This window comes from Mus caroli, unplaced genomic scaffold (genome assembly GCF_978045245.1).
Source record: "Mus caroli unplaced genomic scaffold, Mus_caroli_1 scaffold_4, whole genome shotgun sequence".
Classification (NCBI taxonomy): domain Eukaryota; kingdom Metazoa; phylum Chordata; class Mammalia; order Rodentia; family Muridae; genus Mus; species Mus caroli.
In genome coordinates this window covers 127,294,009-127,312,169 of record NW_028227259.1, presented here as the reverse complement: position 1 = coordinate 127,312,169, position 18,161 = coordinate 127,294,009, and the positions used below count along the sequence as shown (strand labels likewise).

Sequence of the window (18,161 nt, the reverse complement as noted above, 5' to 3'; positions counted from 1 at the left end):
ATCTTATTTTCTATTTTAAAAATAATATATAAATTTAAAAATAATATATAAATATGTAAATAAATATAAATGTTACATAAAATATTAAAAATCATACACAAATATATTTTATTCATACATACATACATCACATGTATGTATGTATGTGTGTGTGTATATATATATATATATATATATATATATTTTTTTTTTTTTTTTTTTTTTTTTTAAATATAGGGTCTCAGGGCTGGAGAAATGGCTCAGCGGTCAAGAACATTTAACTACTCTTCATCCTCAGCTCAAATCCTAGCAACCACATGATGGCTCACAACCATCTGTAATGGGATCTGATGCCCTCTTCTGGTGTGTCTGAAGACAGCTACAGTGTACTCATATACATAAAAGACTTTGTCTCCCTGGGCAGTGGTGGCTTTCTGAGTTCGAGGCCAGCCTGGTCTACAGAGTGAGTTCCAGGACAGCCAGGGCTATACAGAAAAACCCTGTCTCAGAAAAAACGAAAACATAGGGTCTCACTATATAGCCCTAGCTGGCCTGGAACTCCCTATGAAGAAGAGACTGGCTTCCAAATCACAAAGATCCTCCTGCCTCTGCCTTCTGAGTGCTGGGATTAAAAGTACATCTGGCCTGGTGCTCTAGGATTTATTCATCCTGGTTCTCTTTGGCCCCGCCCCTCCCTGTTTCTAAGTGCTAGACTGGGACCTGGGTCGTGGTGGATGTATGCTAGACAAGCCTCTATCATTGTGCTGCACCCATTTTGTATATCTGAAACCTGGACACTTGAGTAATATCTCCTTCCTCCTCCTCCTCCCCCTTATCTGCCTGTTTCTATATTCAAGATAGAGTTGTTTCTGTATACACAGAGAGAAATAGATACTGTTACAGAAAGTAATTGTCCCTAATAGTTTTGAGTGTTTTGTCTAGAGACAATGTCTCATTGTGAAGATCAGGCTGGCCTAGAACTCTCAGAGATTCACTTGCCTCTGCCTCCCAAGTGCTGGGATTAAAGGCAGGCGCCACCATAGTTAACTAAAAAGAAAAGAGAGAAGTGGGGACTTGGCTCGCTCCACCTCAATCTGAGTAGCACTGCAATGCTGGCCAAGCAAAATGTGGCACAGGTGACGCCATATGGATTCTGAGAAAAAGTCACAGAGGGCCTACATAGCTTCTACCTTATTCACTGGAATACTTGTTCTTGGAACAGAGTCCAATCACCCCGAGGCCCTAATTACACTGAGAATCCAAAAGCCAGAATGGGCACAGACGTAAAGACAAGTCACTCCAGCCGGACACCTGCAGAAAAAGAAAACTCCCTACAGTCTGGTCTTAACCACGTTTGTCATTAAGGACTTCCAGCTGAGACCTCAGAGGTAAGGCACAGCCAGGCCTATGCACCAACTCTAAGTTCCTGTCTAAATTCCCAACCCCCAACAACCCCTCCTCTTGAGGCAGTTACTGTTACTCTAGTCAGTAACATAATGGCAAGCAAGCAATGGTGCCAAGCAACTCTAATAACAGTATTTGCAAAACTGAGTCTGAAGGGTCAGGGTTCAAAGGCCAACCAGCTACATAGCAAGTTCAACAAAAGACCCTGTCCAAAACAAGTAACTGGGTGGGGGTGCTTGCCTTTGATCCCAGCACTCAGGAGGCAAAGGCAGGTGGATCCCTGTGAGTTTGAGGCCAGCCTGGTCTACGCAGAGTTCTGGTTTAGCTGGGGATAACCCTCATTCCTGTCCCCGCCTGGAACGTACCTCAGTCACATGGGGAAGGAAGGAAAGAAGAAGCCCCCTTGAATCTTGTTTCACTTGAGGGACCTCTGTTAGAACAGCAAGGCCTTCATGCAGGGACTCCCCCTATACCACCACCACACAGCCTGACCCCCCCGGGCACCCTGAAGCCACCGAGAAAGAATCCACATCTCTTCCTTCACTCTTCCACCCATCACGCCTCTAAAGCCAACACCACATGGGTGACCTACAGGTCACCACCACCATCTAGGATGCGTCCTGCCCCCCACCCTTGAGCCTTTAGCAGCTTTTATTCAGTTGCTTTCTGAAGAAAAAACTCCCCCGTGCTCTTTTACAGGTTGGAAGCTTAGCTGGGCAGGGTCTCACCCTAGGGCACCCTTCCTTTTGCTCCAGTGCACTGAGGGACCCCTCTCCTTAACAGCTCCCATCTCCTCTCTGCACCACCAGCCTTGGCTGCAACACTGAGCTTCCTGGTGCTCTTTTCCTCTGCAAATTGTCCATTTTGTATTTCTTTAGGCCCCTCTTGCTCATTTTCACTGTAGACCTGCATACGAGTTAGTTATTCGTAATAACCATGCCACAGAGGCAACGTTACACTGCCCTGAAATTGCCTCGGCCAAAGAAATCAATTTATTACTTTTTAATTTAGCCTCGGGCAAGTCCTTAGGTCATGAGCAGAAGGCTGCCAGATTCTTTAATGGGGCAGCACAGGAATGGCCTCTAGCCCAGTGACTGAGAGTGTCCTCTTCTGTGACATTAACCAAAATACAGACAGTTTCAGAGGATTCCCCTCATCCCAGCAGAAAGGCATGATGGAGTTCATGACGACTGAACATGCATCAGAGACCATGTGTGTCACTGAGATCATGAGGTAAAGGGGACGAGAGAGGAAGCAGGGGTGGTGTGACAGTTTGAGTAAATATGGCCCCCTACCCTAGGAAGTGACACTACTAGGAGGAAGTGTGTGTGGTGGTTTGAATAGGAATGGCTCCCAAAGACTCAAGTGTTTGAATGCTTGGCCCATGGGGAGTCGTGCTATTAGGGGGTGTAGCCTTGTTGGAGGAAGTATGTCACTGTGGGGGCGGGCTCTGAAATCTACTATGCTCAAGCCATGCCCAGTGTGGATCAAGATGTAGAACTCTCAGCTCCTTCTCCAGCACCATGTCTGCCTGCACGCTGCCATGCTTCCTGCCATGACAATAATAGACAAAACTTCTGAACTGTAAGCCAGCCTCATTAAATGTTGTCCTTTATAAGAGTTGTCATAGCCATGGTGTCTCTTCACTGCAATATAAACCCAAACTAAGACAAGTGGGTATAACCTTCAAAGTCCCACCTCTAGCTGCCCACTTTCTACCAGCCAGGTCCCGGCTCCTAAAGGCTTCACAGCCTCCAAAACAGCAAGTGTTCGGATCAGAGCATGTGGGGGACACTTCAGACTCAAATGACAACAGTGGCCGCAACTTCCTCTCCTCCAAGCAACCTTGGCCTCCTCCAGTGGAGCCAGCTGGCCAGACGGAGACCTTCTGTTGTTTTCTGTTTTTAACAGATGAGATAGGTTTCTGCTGCTATAGATTTCTTTAGAGACTAATCTCTCCCCATATTCCATATATGAGATCTCGCTAGGGATGGGGATGGTCCTGCTTTAGACTCAAGGGCATATGGCCTGGGTCTAGCTGGACCCTCAGCACCCCTTCCCCTAACCCAGCTGGCTGATGCAAAGTCCTGGGTTAGCATCCAGGACTAAGGAGAGTCAGTGTCCGGCTCGGGAGAGAACTGTTAGAACAGAGTGGCCTTGCTCCCTCTAGCTTTAAAGTTAAAATAGAGGAACTGAGTGAGCTCCCCGGTGTCTGGATGCCGAGGAACAAACCCGACTGTGGAGAGGAATGCTAAGAGGGAGATGAAGGCCAAGCCCTTTCCTGCATCGGCTTCCCCTGAGAGCATGTCATTGAATTTCCAACTGCACAAGCAAATGCACTCCACTGTGCCTGCCAGGCATTACCAGCTATGTATCTTCACTGCAGAGGTGAGTGCCAGCATCCACACTAACAGGACGAGGAACAGAAGGGAACGTCTGGACATCGTCAACCACATTAGGTAAGATGAGAAGCCATGGGGCTGGAGAGATGGCTCAGAGGTGAGGAACACTGACTGCTCTTCTGAAGGTCCTGAGTTCAAATCCCAGCAGCCACATGGTGGCTCACAACCATCCATAATGAGATCTGACATCCTCTTCTGGTGCTGTCTGAAGACAGTTACAGTGTACTTACATATAATAAATAAATAAATCTGAAGAAGAAGAAGAGGAGGAGGAGGAGGAGGAGAAGAAGAAGAGGAGGAAGAGGAGGAGGAAGAGGAAGAAGAGGAGGAGGAAGAGGGGGAGGGGGAGGAGGAAGAGGGGGAGGAGGAGGAGGAAAAGCCATGGGCCTTGGTCTAAAGACCAGTCTCCTACCCAGAGTATAGTCCTCAAAAAAAAAAAAAAAGTCACAAATAAGAACAAGAAAGCCAGTTGAGTGGTTCATTCCTCAGGCCAGGAGCTAAGGAGACAATCAAACATGCAGATCCCTAGGCATCCAGTGGGGTAGCTTTTTCACCAACCTCAGACGTCAAAGCATTCTTTTTATTTTTATTTTAATTAATTAATTTTTTTTTTCGAGACAGGGTTTCTCTGTGTAGCCCTGGCCATCCTGGGACTCACTCTATAGACCAGGCTGGCCTTGAACTCAGAAATCCACCTGCCTCTGCCTCCCAAGTGCTGGGAATAAAGGCGTGCGCCACCACCATTCTTTTTAAACAACTTTGCTAATGTGTAAAGTTACATATTGGCAAACATTCATATGCCACACACATGCAAGCTCACAAAAACAGAAACATTTTACATGGGTAGTTCAGTGACATCTGTTAACTTTAAATGTGTGTGTGTGTGTGTGAGTGAGAGAGAGAGAGAGAGAGAGAGAGAGAGAGAGAGAGAGAGAGAGAGAGAAATGGTATGTATCGGTGGGGAACATACCATCGCATGCTTGTGGAAGTCAGAGGTCAACTTTATGGAGTCATTTCTCTTTGTACCTTTGCTCCAAAGATCAAACTCAGGTTGTCTAGCACTGGACCTCCTGAGACATCTCCCTGGACCAGTTCAGTGACTTATAGGCATTTACCAAGGTATAATCCCACTTCAGATCTTCCCACCACCCAGTAAGACCCCATGTTCTATTAGCAGCTGTTGCCCGTGTCTCTTCTCCCCAGCCCCTGACACCGCATTTTGCCCCTACAGAATGTGTCCTTTTGTAGGGGACACAGCTTAATTGGTACAATGTTTGCCCACCAAGCAAAAGGCCCTGGATTTCATCATCTTTGGCCCTACTAAGTGGGATGTGGTAGCTAAATGAATGCGGACAAGTCCGCTCCAAGGTATGGCTGAGAGGAAGGGTTTTTTTTACTGTAGATCTGAGGGAGAGAGCAGCCAGAGGCAACTGGAAGTGTGGCCAGCAGACTGAACGGGGTCATGATAGAAGGGGATGCGGGAAGCAGGAGAGGACAGGGGGGTGCGAAGAAGAAAGAGAGGGCTGAAGAGAACAGAGAGAGGGGGAGAGAGCCAAGAGTGCAAAGAGGGCACATGGCTGACTGGCAGGGTTCTACAGGAATGGGAAGTTGGGGAAGGGAGCCCAGGAGCTGGAGTTTAGGGCAAGGGCGGGGTGAGAAGACTGAGAGAGATCCTGGTACACACCTCTAAGACAGTCTCAGGATTCCAGGGGTGGAGGCCAGAGGATTAGAGATTCATGATCACCTGGGTGCAGTGAGTTTTTGAGTAGGTACTTAGTAATCGATTGCTGGGTTGTGAAGAAAGTCCCGCCCCCACCCTGCCACTTCTTTTATTATTGGGTTATCACCCCATGACTTTGGCTGGCTGGGAAATTGCTATGTAAACCAGGAGGCTGTCCAATAAACTCCTGCCTTTGACTCCTGTGTGCTGGGATTAAAGGCTACCTGGGCCGGGCAGTGGAGGCGCATGCCTTTAATCCCAGCACTTGGGAGGCAGAGGCAGGCAGATTTCAGAGTCCGAGGCCAGCCTGGTCTACAGAGTGAGTTCCAGGACAGCCAGGGCTATACAGAGAAACCCTGTCTCAGAAAACAAAACAACAACAACAAAAAAAGGCTACCATGTCCAGATTTTTCTTTCTTACAAATGTCTAACTTCTAAAGGAGCCACCCACAGCCGAATTTCAGCTTTACTTCCAACTTTAACAAGAAGTTGGGACATGGGGAGATCTCACCCCAAACTGGGAGCAAGTTCTCCCGAGACAGACATAACCAATTTACTTCTTAAACCAGCTTATTAAACATGACTGACTCCCCACGTCAAGTTGCTACTTCTAAAAATATTCTAGAGTGTTGGGGGTAGCGTGACAGACAGCTGTGGGGAGGGCTCTATGCCTCAGCTCAGAGCAAGCCCAGGTCCCCATCGACCAGTTCAAGAGTAATCCAAACATACAAAGAAAAGCATGCAACCCTATCGTAGCATACCTAAAGACGGAGGTGCTGGCAGGGAGACGGGGAGTAAATACAGGAGACCTGCCGGTGAAGATTACGATGCTAAGACACTTATTTGCCAAAAGCAGAAAACTACAGGGGCTGAGAGATGGCTCCCAGGTTAGGAGGGCTGGCGGCTCTCCCAGGGGACCTGGGTTTGATTCCCAGCACCCACCTGGTGACTCACAAGCATGGGTACCTCCATTTCCAAGAGATCCTATGCCCTCTTCTGATTTTGGAGATCACTAGACACACACATAATACACACACACACACACACACACACATACACATACATACATATGTACATACATACATGCAGGCAGGCAAAACACCCATACACATTAAATAAATGAATCCAAAAATAATTGTTGAAAATACAATTACAGACAATCCTGTAATTAGCAACCACCTGCTGCCCTCGGTGTCAGAACTACAGCAGCGGTGTGGAATCCCCGCTCTTGATGCAGGGTGGAAGCAGGGGGATTAGGAATTTAAGGTCATTCTTGGTTATAGGTCAAGTTTAACGACATACCAGGCTATGTGAGATCATGTCCCCCAAAACAAAAACCACCGACAGTGTTTGTGGAGTTGAGAAGTTTCACATCCTTCCTAGATGGGATTCCCGTCGTCCTCACACAGAGGTGATTCACTTTTGCTGGTTATTTTGTGTGCCATTCTTTTTTGTTGTTCTTGTTGTCAGTTTTTCAAGACAGGGTTTCTCTGAATAGCCCTGGCTGTCTAGAAATCCACCTTCCTCTGCCTCCCAAGTGCTGGGATTAAAGGCGTGCGCCATCATGCCCGGCTTGTGCACCACTCCTATCCCAGATCATTTCTGCTTTTCTTTGACACTCCCCTTCCCCAACCCCCAGCTCACTCCAGGCTGGCCTGATCTGCGCACCCTTGGCCCTGGTCAATGGGTCTGAGCAAGAGGACTGCAGAGCAGAGGGAAAGATGCTGTATGTTGGTTCCTCCTGCTTCCTCCCTGTGTCAAGCATCCTTCACCTATGACAGATGGACAGCTCCAGCCAAGGTTACACCAAGGTTAGAGGCAGGACCTGAGATCCCCATTACAGATGGTTGTGAGCCACCATGTGGTTGCTGGGATTTGAACTCAGGACCTTTGGAAGAGCAGTGAGTGCTCTTAACCACTGAGCCACCTCTCCAGCCCCAATCACTGATATTCTTAACAGAGTCATTCGCTTCTTTCTTTCCAGCGCCCTCTACACTAAAGTTGGTGCGGTTCTGAGACAGGGTCTCGGGTAGCCCAGGCGAATACAGCTGAAGATGACCTTGAACTCCCGACTCCTGCTTCTACTTCCTGAGTGTTGGGATTTCAAGTATGTGGTACGATACCAAGCTGAATTAGGCCTCTACCATCACATGCAAGGACCTGAACTACATACACAGCATCATTAAACAATACAGTATATTGTTTTGAATAGTTTTAGCTCTATTATAAATGCCATGTTTTGCGCCTGGGAGATAGCAATATGAAGATAAGGCTCAGTAATAAAGATGCTGACAGCTATCCTGACAACCTGAATTTAATTCCCAGAACGCATGTGGCAGAAGGGGAGAATCTACTACCACAAGCTGTCCTCTGACCTCCTCGCATGCACTGAGATACATGGGCACCTAAACACACACAAACAACACATGCACACACATGTCCTCTCACCTCCACAAGGACACTATAGCACATGCCTCCCCCCCCCAATAAATAAATTTAACAAAGTAACACACGTAACAACAACAAAATGCAGGGGGGACAACTGCATTTTGGATTAAAAACAAAAATGAAAATGAAAAAAGGAAACAAAAAAAACCCCAAAAGCATTAAAACATTAAACTGCTGCGGGCCAGGATGCCCCTAGCATCTTTCCGTCCTGCCTAATTGCCACCTGCCACATGGAGAAGTCACAAACAAGTAAAGCACAAATCCAGGCCACCTCTCTCGTCCTCTGAGGCCCCATGCTCCACCCCAGTGGGAACGTGAGCTTAATGCCACCAGGTCCCAGCAGAGGTGAAACATCTGGAACCGCCTTCCTGACACATCAAGGCAGCCCAAGATTCAGAAGAGGAAGTCAGACCTTCTCAACAGATGAATCTCACGGCACCTCTACACACCAGCTCTGGCTCAGAGGCATTGGAACTTGGTGGCGATTCAGCCGACTGCAACAGAGCCAGGGCCACCAGACTGTCGACTGCCTTATATCAGTGCCCCTTGCTCGCTGTCAACCTTAAAGAGATTACTCTCAGACAGAGCTGGCTGTCCAAGAGAGTATCTTCAAGTAGACTTTCTCTTGCGGATTGTCCCTAGGGAGGACCTATTACCATGAAAATACAACGAAACGTGACACGCTCCCCTCCACCTCAAGCGTGTCATTCCCTTATGGGGAAATATTCTGAGTCATGTGTCAAGGTTGACAGGTGATGTCTGCCATTGGACCCGGAGTAGGACTGCATGCCTAGGTGCTCAGAAGGGAGGCAGGGTCAGATAATGATTAAGTGATTGCATTTTGCAATCAGATGAGCCGAGTTCAGATCTGGACCTGTCAATTACAAGCAGAGTTATGTCATCGCTCGGCTGAGGAATAAGGCTGGCAAGGTGAGCTCTGTGCAAAATGGTTTCGTGCTGCTACCAAGATGTGACATCATCAAAGTGAATGGCAGGTTACCCTGGATCTGACATTTCACTGTTTCCCTGGATATCTTTATATCTTTAATTATCCTTATTATGGGGGAGGGGACTGCCATCACACAGTTAAGAATCACAGATAAAGACAATTTATATTACAAGACTTTAGCCAAAAAAAAAAAAGAGGCTTGTCCATCATCCCTTTCTGTTTTTTGTTTTGTTTTGTCTTGTCTTGTTTTGTTTTTAACATGTTATTTTGGTTTCCCTTCTCAGGATTTCCCCTCCCTCTTATTCCACTGACGCCACTCGGAAGCTCAGAGGCAGACAGACAGACAGACAGACATATGACCAATACCTGGAATAATCACATGAAACAAGCTGGGATCTGTGTGTGTGTGTGTTTGTGTGTGTGTGTTTGTGTGTGTGCACGTACGTGTGTCTGCCCCACCCTCTCACTTTCTCACTCAGAGCTATCCCAGAAAGCTGGCCTTGAACTCACGATCCTCCTGCCTCAGCCTCCTAGGAGAGGAGATCGGAATTGTGTGCCACCAGAAGGAGCCTTAGAATCAACTTCATTGATCACACCAAGGAGGCCAGGGGCTGGAAATCAAATTGAACATAAACAGAGCACCTGGGTCCAACCTTGTTTAAAGTCATTTTCAATTGGACTTCCTAATTCAGGAGATTATGAATTCCCGTTTTGGCTTAAAACCAGTAGAACTGGGTTCGGCCGCTGAGACTTTTGGCGTTTTGGTGGAGTCTTAGCCAGGCATAAGGAAGTTGAAAAGAGACTCTGAAGGAGAAAACTTTTCTTCTAGGCCCAGTGGGGAAAAGCACCAAAGCCACCAAACCCTGACTAAACTGACCTAAACTCAACCCGGGACCCGGAAGCTGACGCCTGCAAGTTGTCCTGACCTCCGCATGACTGCATGACACACAAACTCTCTCACACATAAACAAATGTGAAAAAATAAAATACAACACTTTTCTTCCAGACCTAAGGAGCCTCAAGATACTTTGGAGCCTGCTGTGTTAGAAACACACAAATCCAAATCAAACAACAGGCCCGTGTTCAAATTCTAACATGGTGATTTTCTTTTTTTTTTTTTTTTTTTTCTTTTTTTTTGGTTTTCCGAGACAGGGTTTCTCTGTGTAGCCCTTGCTGTCCTGGAACTCACTCTGTAGACCAGGCTGGCCTCGAACTCAGAAATCTGCCTGCCTCTGCCTCCCAAGTGCTGGGATTAAAGGCGTGCACCCCACTGCCCAGCGATTTTCTTTTCCTCTTTTTTTTTCTTTTTTCTTTTTAGATTTATTTTATGTATATGACTACATGGTAGCTGTCATCAGACACACCAGAAGAGGGCATCAGATCCCATTACAGATTGTTGTGAGCCACCATATGGGTGCTGGGAATTGAACTCAGGACCTCTGGAAGAGCAGTCAGTGCTCTTAACCACTGAGCCATCTCTCTAGCCCCCCCCTTTTTTTCCAATTTTTTTTTGGGGGGGGTTTCGAGACAGGGTTTCTCTGTATAGCCCTGGTTGTCCTGGAGCTCACTTTGTAGACCAGGCTGGCCTCGAACTCAGAAATCCACCTGCCTCCGCCTCCCAAGTGCTGGGATTAAAGGCGTGCGCCACCACGCCCCGCTCTTTTTCCAATTTTTAAAGACACAATTTCTCAATGTATCTGTGTAGCCCTAGCTGTCCTGGAACTCACTAAGTACACCAGGCTGACCTCTCAAACTCACAGCACTCCTCCTGCCTCTGCCTCCTGAGAGCTGAGATTAACGGAGTATCACCATGCCCTGCCAATTTGATGATTTTTCAATGTCCTCAGTTTTACTCTCCTAATTTGAAGGGAGGGACTGCCGCTTAGAATAAAGGGGATATCCATGTATCAATCAATTCGCTGTGTAACATTACTGTTACACAGTAACCAGAACTGGGTAACATCAGGCCAGATACCTGACATCCACAGAGCGAGGACCTGGGCCCAGGAATCCTGACTCCCCCAGCTAGTGTTCATTCCCCTTTACCTGCTTCTAAAGCGAGGTTCCCGGGGCAACCAGAATGAAAGAGCAACCAGGGCCAACAAAAGAACTCTTCCACAGGAATCTGTCTTGTGTGATGGTTAAGACTACACACTTGGCTGGACATAGTGGCACACACCTTTAACCCTAGCACTCCAAAGGCAGAGGCAGGAGATCTCTGTGTCTGTCTTTGAGGCTAGCCCGTTCTCCCTAGACAGTTCTGTGACACCTAAAGCTACATAGGGAGTTCAATCCTCAGGACTTTAAAGGTACACTTCAAGTCCCACAGCTGTCCCCTGACCTCTACACATGTGCAGGGGGAGGGGGGGACACACCCACACACATATACACATACAGATAAATGTACATTTTCATAATTAAACGGGGGTCGGGAAACATTTCATCCATTTATAGTGCTTGCTACTCTTCCAAGGGACCCAAGTTCAGACCCTAGTATCCGCGTGCGGGGCAGCTCACAATACCAGCTCTGGAAGATCCGGCGCCCTCTTGTGGACTTGATGAGCTCCTGCACACACACACACACACACACACACACACACACACACACAAACCAACGTAGGTAACATAAATCTTTGCAGGGAGGTGAATGTACTGCTGCTGGTGCTCAACAGTCCGTGTTCGAATCCTGACGTTAGTATTCATAGGTCACAAGACCCTAGCTCTATTCCATCGGGTCTCTTGAGATAACATTTGACTTTGTTTCTAGGCTCACCCCTCCTTTTTATTTTTTTTGGGGGGGTGCTGGAGCCAGAGGCATGCCACTTCATTGGCAGTTAAAAACTCCCACTTTTACAATGGTACACAAGACCTCAGTGATTCATGAAGCCTGGGCATTGAAAAAGGCTGCTTCCTGTGCTAGGGAGGATGGGGTCAGGTTTCCAGTGACGTAAGGCAGGAACTGATCGTTAAAGTCTCTGCCACAGTGTCTGTTAAGTGACCTTCTGTGATCACATCACAGGCCAAGGGGCCAGGTACATGCTGATCTCCGACTGATATTCACTTCAACCACTCAAACACCAAGTCCTTGTGGAGACGCAGCTTCTCCCAGAATCCGGCAACGCACCCAGGAAATATAAATCACAGTCCAAAGAGAACAGATCTTTCCTGAAGGCTCAGAGCATTACTCTTGGGCTCTCGGTAGGTGAAGGGGGATTCTGAAGACCTTTTAAATGGACCAGGGTCTGAGACACAGGCTTCCTCTTTCTTTCCAAAAAGGGAAGGAAACGTAAAATGTGGACCCAAATCATCTCCCCAGAAATGAAGAAACCCAGCAAAGCTAAAACCCGAAATCTCAGATTCTTAGGCAGATGTAGGAGAACTGGCTAATCAGGATGTCCTGATGACAGGGAAAAAAAAAAAAAAAAAGTTCCTCTTATTGTTGAAAAAAAAAGTCCCTCCTATTGTTAACTTTTCCAGTTTCAGTCAGACTCCCCACACACATACCACACACACTCACATTCACACACACACAGAGACACACATACATACACCACACATTCACATAACACTCATATATACACACTTATGTGCACACACAGAAAAACACAAATTCACACACACCACACACAAACTCACACACATACATACTACACATACTCACATTTACATGCACATTTGTGCACAGACACACAAGTTCACACACACTGCAGACATTCACACACACACAGAGACACACAAACCCACATACCCATCACACACACCATATACATTCACACACACAGACACACAAAGTCACATATACACACTTGTGCTCACATACACACACTACACACACAAACTCATGTACACACACCACACATACATTCACAACACACACTTGTGTACACACACAAACTCACATACACAGCCCACACACATTCACACACACATAGACACACAAACTCATGAACCCACACTACACACACACATACTTACACACACAGCTATATCATCTCATTTCGCCACAAATGTCTCATCAGAATCTCTGTCCAACATATATACACAACATATACCCAGGACTTGGGACACTTTCTTCCCAGGAGTTCAGAATTCCCATGTATGCAAAGAATGGGCAGACTCTATAGACATTTTCTGAATAAACCTAGCACTAACTTTCAGCATGGAACAGCTGGTGATCCCTACTAGAACAATCAGCTTTGTCTAAGCTTCAGTTTCCTTGTCTTAGAATAAAAACTGTGGACGGACCTCTTGGCCAGCGTGGGTGGTCCACACCTTTGATCCCAGCACTTGGAAGGCAGAAGGAAGCTGATCTCTGTGAGTTTTGAGTCTGGCATGGTTTACATACCCAGCCAGGGCTACAGTGAAACACTGTCTCAAAAAAAGGTTAGATGGTATAACTCCAATCCAATTCCAGGGGATCTGAAACCTTCTTCCTCTCCTGGCCTCCACAGGCACACACACACACACATACACACACACACACACACACACACACACACGGAGACACATAAATAAAACTAACAAGTAAATAAATTAATGGGCAGGAGAAATGGCTCAGTGATTACAGGCATTGACTACTCATGCAAAAACCTGAGTCTGGATCTCAGAACCCACACGTGCCTCACAACTGTCTATAACTCAATGTCCAGAGGATCTGATGACGGTCTCCTATGGATTCCTCCTGCACTAGGCACGAATGTGGTGCACAGAGAGATACATTCAAGAGAAACACCCATACACATAAATAAAAACAATAAACCTTTAAGTATATATTTATAAGCATATATTTACATATAAACATTGTATATAACAATATATTATAAATATATTATAAAGATATATTTATACATAAATATACATAAATGCATATGTGTATATATATGTATATATATATATATAATACCTCCATACATGTATATGGAGGGAGGGAGGGAGGGAGAGAGAGAAAGAGAGAAGAGAAGAGAAGAGAAGAGAAGAGAAGAGAAGAGACGAGAAGAGTCGAGACGAGAAGAGACTTTTTGCTCCAGTCTATGACCCTAACCACCAGGAAGCTAGCCACTCTGCACTCAGACCCAGAAGCTGACCATCAAGCCTACGCCAGTGGAGTCCCTCTTCCTCAAAGGAGGATCTAGTCCGTCCCAGTTGTTCTAGCTCTAAGAAACCAGGTCCTTTCAGCAGCCCTTGTTGCTCACCACCAGACGAGGAGATCCTGATCAACTCATAACTCCTCCGCCCCCGACCACCCCAGCACCTGACCCCTCATGACATCTTCCTGTCATAACAAATCAAAGGCCTCCTTTACAACACCTGCCTGCCAAGACTTGCTACCTAATTGTTGATAATTGCATTAATTGCATAGTTCTGCAGTGTTAGGCTCCTCCTCCTTGTAGTTTAAAACAAGCCGAAAGGAAGGAAATAGGAGCAAAAGTCCCACGCAGGAAACCTCTTCTCCCACTCCCAACTCTAAGACCCACTCACTGGCTCTGTGGCTGGACATGGCTTCACAGCCCAGTGGGACAAATTGTTAAGGATATGGCTGAGTCTTCTCCCTGTGGGCAAAACCAAAAGGGATCCTCTGGGAACCATGAGGAACCCAAGACCTCAGATCTGAAAGAGAAGGCACCAACCCATCCACATATGCTGGAGGGACCACGAAGGGATGACAGTCCTGGGTCCCTTAAGTCTCTGCCCATGCCGATCTGCTCAGGTTCACCGGCATCCTTCTGTAATATCGACAGCCTCACTTTACAAAGACCCATCATAGGACCCCCCCCCCATAGCATTCTCCTCCAGACATTGCAGGAGGTCAGCCCAACTGAGAACGCTACAGGGACAAGGGGAATGACAAAGTAACCATTGAGAGGAGGAGGGTGTGAATGCAAGGAAGCCATGTGTTGTTCCTCTTGGCTGTCCCTAAGGTTTCCTGAGTCTCTAGTCCCCAGAGCATACAGCTGTGGCCTCTCTGGACCCTCCTGATAGGACCTGATGGCGATGCTATCCTCTCAAGAGCCCAGCTCTTATACCAACCTTCAACACACCAGGTGGAACGCTCTGTGCCAAAACGGTGAGGGGTTGGGTGCAGCCCTCTATCACTGGGTGAGGCAGCCAGCTGTCAGAACTGACAGATGCCTGCCATCCACAACGGTAAACTCGGCTCGCAGCAGCCGATAAGCAGAACCACATCAGAGCCCCCAAAGGCAAGGCTATGACTGAGGGGTCTCTGAGACTTAAGAACTGCCTAAGGGACCAAGATGAAAGCAGCCAAGCACAACTCTCAAACCGCAGTTGCAGGCGAGGGCTGCCCCGCCAGCACAGAGCGTGAAGTAAGGAGTTCAGCAGCCAACTGCAACTGGAGGGTTGAGGGGAAGATCCCTGTGTGGGGGTTGGTCTGGTGTCCTTTGAGTATCACAGTTTCCTCGTGAACACACCTGGAACTTGCCTCGGGGGCCAGAGACCAACTTTCTGCAGCGAAGGGAGAGCGTGGAGCAAAGAGCGGATGAGAGGGCGCGAGAATGGGGGGGGCGCGCCCCAAGAGACTAAGGAGCCAAAGCGCTGCTACATAGGAAGGGGCTGCGCCAGGCCACCCACCAGCCCATCGGACGCACAGCCCGGGCCACCCTCTGGGTCCTATCGCCCCACCTCCGGGGCTGGGATGGCTAGATGGGGAAGGCACAAGCACCGCAGGTAGCAAGAGTGGCGGGACCAGGTGGCCCGGTCCTACCTGCAGCTCCTGAAATTCTCCCTCCAGCTCGTGCCACTCGCGCTCGCAACGCTCCAGCTGGCCGGACATGGTGCAATGGTGCAAGGCGGCGGCGGCAACGGCTCCCGCAGCGTGGCCCGTCCGGCCACCAGCAGCCCACGCCCGCCCGCTCACTAGCCGCCTCCCCGAGGTACCAGCTGTTCCTGCGCAGCCGGAGCCACGCGCGCACCTGACGTCACGGGCCCCGCCCCGGCGCCAGCCTCACCCCCTCGCCCGAGGGTGGGGCCCGCGCATGCGCATGGGCGACCCCCCGGCCCTGGCCTCTTGGAGGGTGCAACTCTTCAGTCTTCTTTGGGTCTCTCTCTTCACTCTTCGAGTGTAGTAGGTTTCTTTTCGGAGTGGGTGGAGGGTTTATGTGTGAGCTGCATTTATGGCTCATGTTGCTTAGATTATCTTTGTGGGAGAGTGAGGTGGAAATGATTTGGAGGAGGTAAAGGGAAAATTCCTGTATTCCTTCACATTGCCTGACCTAGGCCAAAGCCGGTGCCCTAGAATGACAGATTTGACGGTGACCGTGTAGTAAGGTCAAGGGCAGGATGGGAAAATGCAGACTTGGCTCTGTCATCTCACGCTGGCGTTGATATTTATTGCAACCAATACAGCCTAGATACATCCCTGTCCTCTAAGACACTGGGTGACTCTTGACAGCTGGTGCTGTCAGTCAAAAGGCACAACCACCAAGTTTATGGAATACAGTTGCCTCCCTTTCCGTGCCAAGTCCGAAAAGACCTGCACCAGCCTGGCTTTTCCAACCACACCTCCTACCTCCCTGCCCTGAATCCAGCTCTCCGGACATTGTTTTTATCCTGACTTGGCATTCCTTTCTCTGAATCATCATGCAGTGGCTTCTTGCTCACTCCTGGAACCTCATTCAAATGACACCTGCAAGCCGGGCGTGGTGGCACACGCCTTTAATCCCAGCACTCCAGAGGCAGAGGCAGGCGGATTTCTGAGTTCGAGGCCAGCCTGGTCTACAAAGTGAGTTCCAGGGCTACACAGAGAAACCCTGTCTCGAAAAACCAAAAAAAAAAAAAAAAAAAAATGACACCTGCAGCTGGGTGTGATATTGCATACCAGCCTTGACAACGTAGTAAGACTTGTCTCAAAAAACAAACAAACAAACAAATAAAATATCAAATGATGCCTGTCGGGGCTGAAGGAAAAACTTCAGTGGAGGAAAAACTTTAGTGGTTAAGGGTGTGTGTTCTGCAGTTTGGGTGGCACATGCCTTTCACTGAAGCACTCCAGGGCCAGAGGCAGATAGATCTCTGTGGGTTTGAGACCAGCCTGGTCTACATAGTTCAGGGCCAGCTCCACAGTAAGACCCTGTAAAATTAATTAATTAAAATTAAAAAGACACCTGCATTAGTTTCATAGGGCTATGCTTAGCTACAAGTGGGTGGCCTAGACAATAGAAGTGCATTTATCTCACAGCTACCAACCTGAAACGAAAGTGTCGTGACTCCTGAAACCCTGGGTAGGGCCTTGCCTTGCTACCTAGTAGCCATGACAGTGACTCTCAAGCCTACATGCTCCATGGCTTTCATCTGCATTGCTCCATTCTCTCTGACCAGTAGTTACAGGGCCTCTCTGTGTGCCCTCTCTTATGAAGACACTGTGAATGAAAATCCCCAGAAGGGCTAGAGAGATGGGTCAGCCTCAGCAGTTAAGAGCACTGGCTGCTCTCTCTCCCAGAGATCCTGAGTTCAATTCCCAGCAGTCACATGAAAGAGCTAGAGAAAGTACCCAAGGAGCTGAAGGTGCTTGCAACCCACTAGGAGGAACAACAATGTGAATTAACTAGTATCCCCCGAGCTCCCAGGGACTAAACCACCAACCAAAGAATACACATGGAAGGACTCATGGCTCTAGCTGCATATGTAGCAGAGGAAGGCCTAGTCGGTCATCAATGGGAAGAGAGGCCGTTGGTCCTGTGAAGGTTCTATGCCCCAGTGTAGGGGAATGCCAGGGCCAGGAAGCAGGAGTGGGTGGGTTGGTGAGCAGTGGGAGGGGGAGGGGATAGGGGGTTTCGGAGGGGAAACCAGGAAAGGGAATAACATTTGAAATGTAAAAAAAGAAAATATCTGGAAAAAAAAAAAAAACCAACCAATCAAAGTGGGAAAATGAAAAAAAATTTTTTTTTTTTTGTTTTTTGTTTTTTGTTTTTTGAGACAGGGTTTCTCCGTGTAGACCTGGCTGTCCTGGAACTCACTCTGTAGACCAGGCTGGCCTCGAACTCAGAAATTCACCTGCCTCTGCCTCCCAAGTGCTAGGATTAAAGGCGTGTGCCACCACTGCTTGGCAAAAAACAAAAACAAAAACAAAAAAAACCAACTTTTTAAAATGTATTAACTTAATAAAACCTTAGTTTCTGCTAGTCATCAAAAGACTAAATGTGGCCGGGCGTGGTGGCGCACGCCTTTAATCCCAGCACTCGGGAGGCAGAGGCAGGCAGATTTCTGAGTTCGAGGCCAGCCTGGTCTACAAAGTGAGTTCCAG

At 47.9% G+C, this 18,161-nt stretch overlaps 1 protein-coding gene across 2 annotated transcripts in view; it reads right to left on the bottom strand.

The window, feature by feature from the left end:
- The window catches only part of Tmem120b (transmembrane protein 120B), a 42,312-nt gene extending 26,492 nt beyond the window's left edge, over positions 1 to 15,820 (bottom strand). The window contains exon 1 of one of the 2 annotated variants that reach the window (XR_003836682.2): positions 15,624 to 15,820. Coding sequence is in view for 1 of the 2 variants with exons in the window: in XM_021162847.2 (XP_021018506.1) it covers positions 15,624 to 15,692 (69 nt within the window). In the remaining variant the exon portion in view is untranslated. The remainder of the gene's footprint in view (positions 1 to 15,623) is intronic. The other variant, XM_021162847.2, reaches the window with a different exon arrangement.
- Positions 15,821 to 18,161: the final 2,341 nt, after the last annotated feature.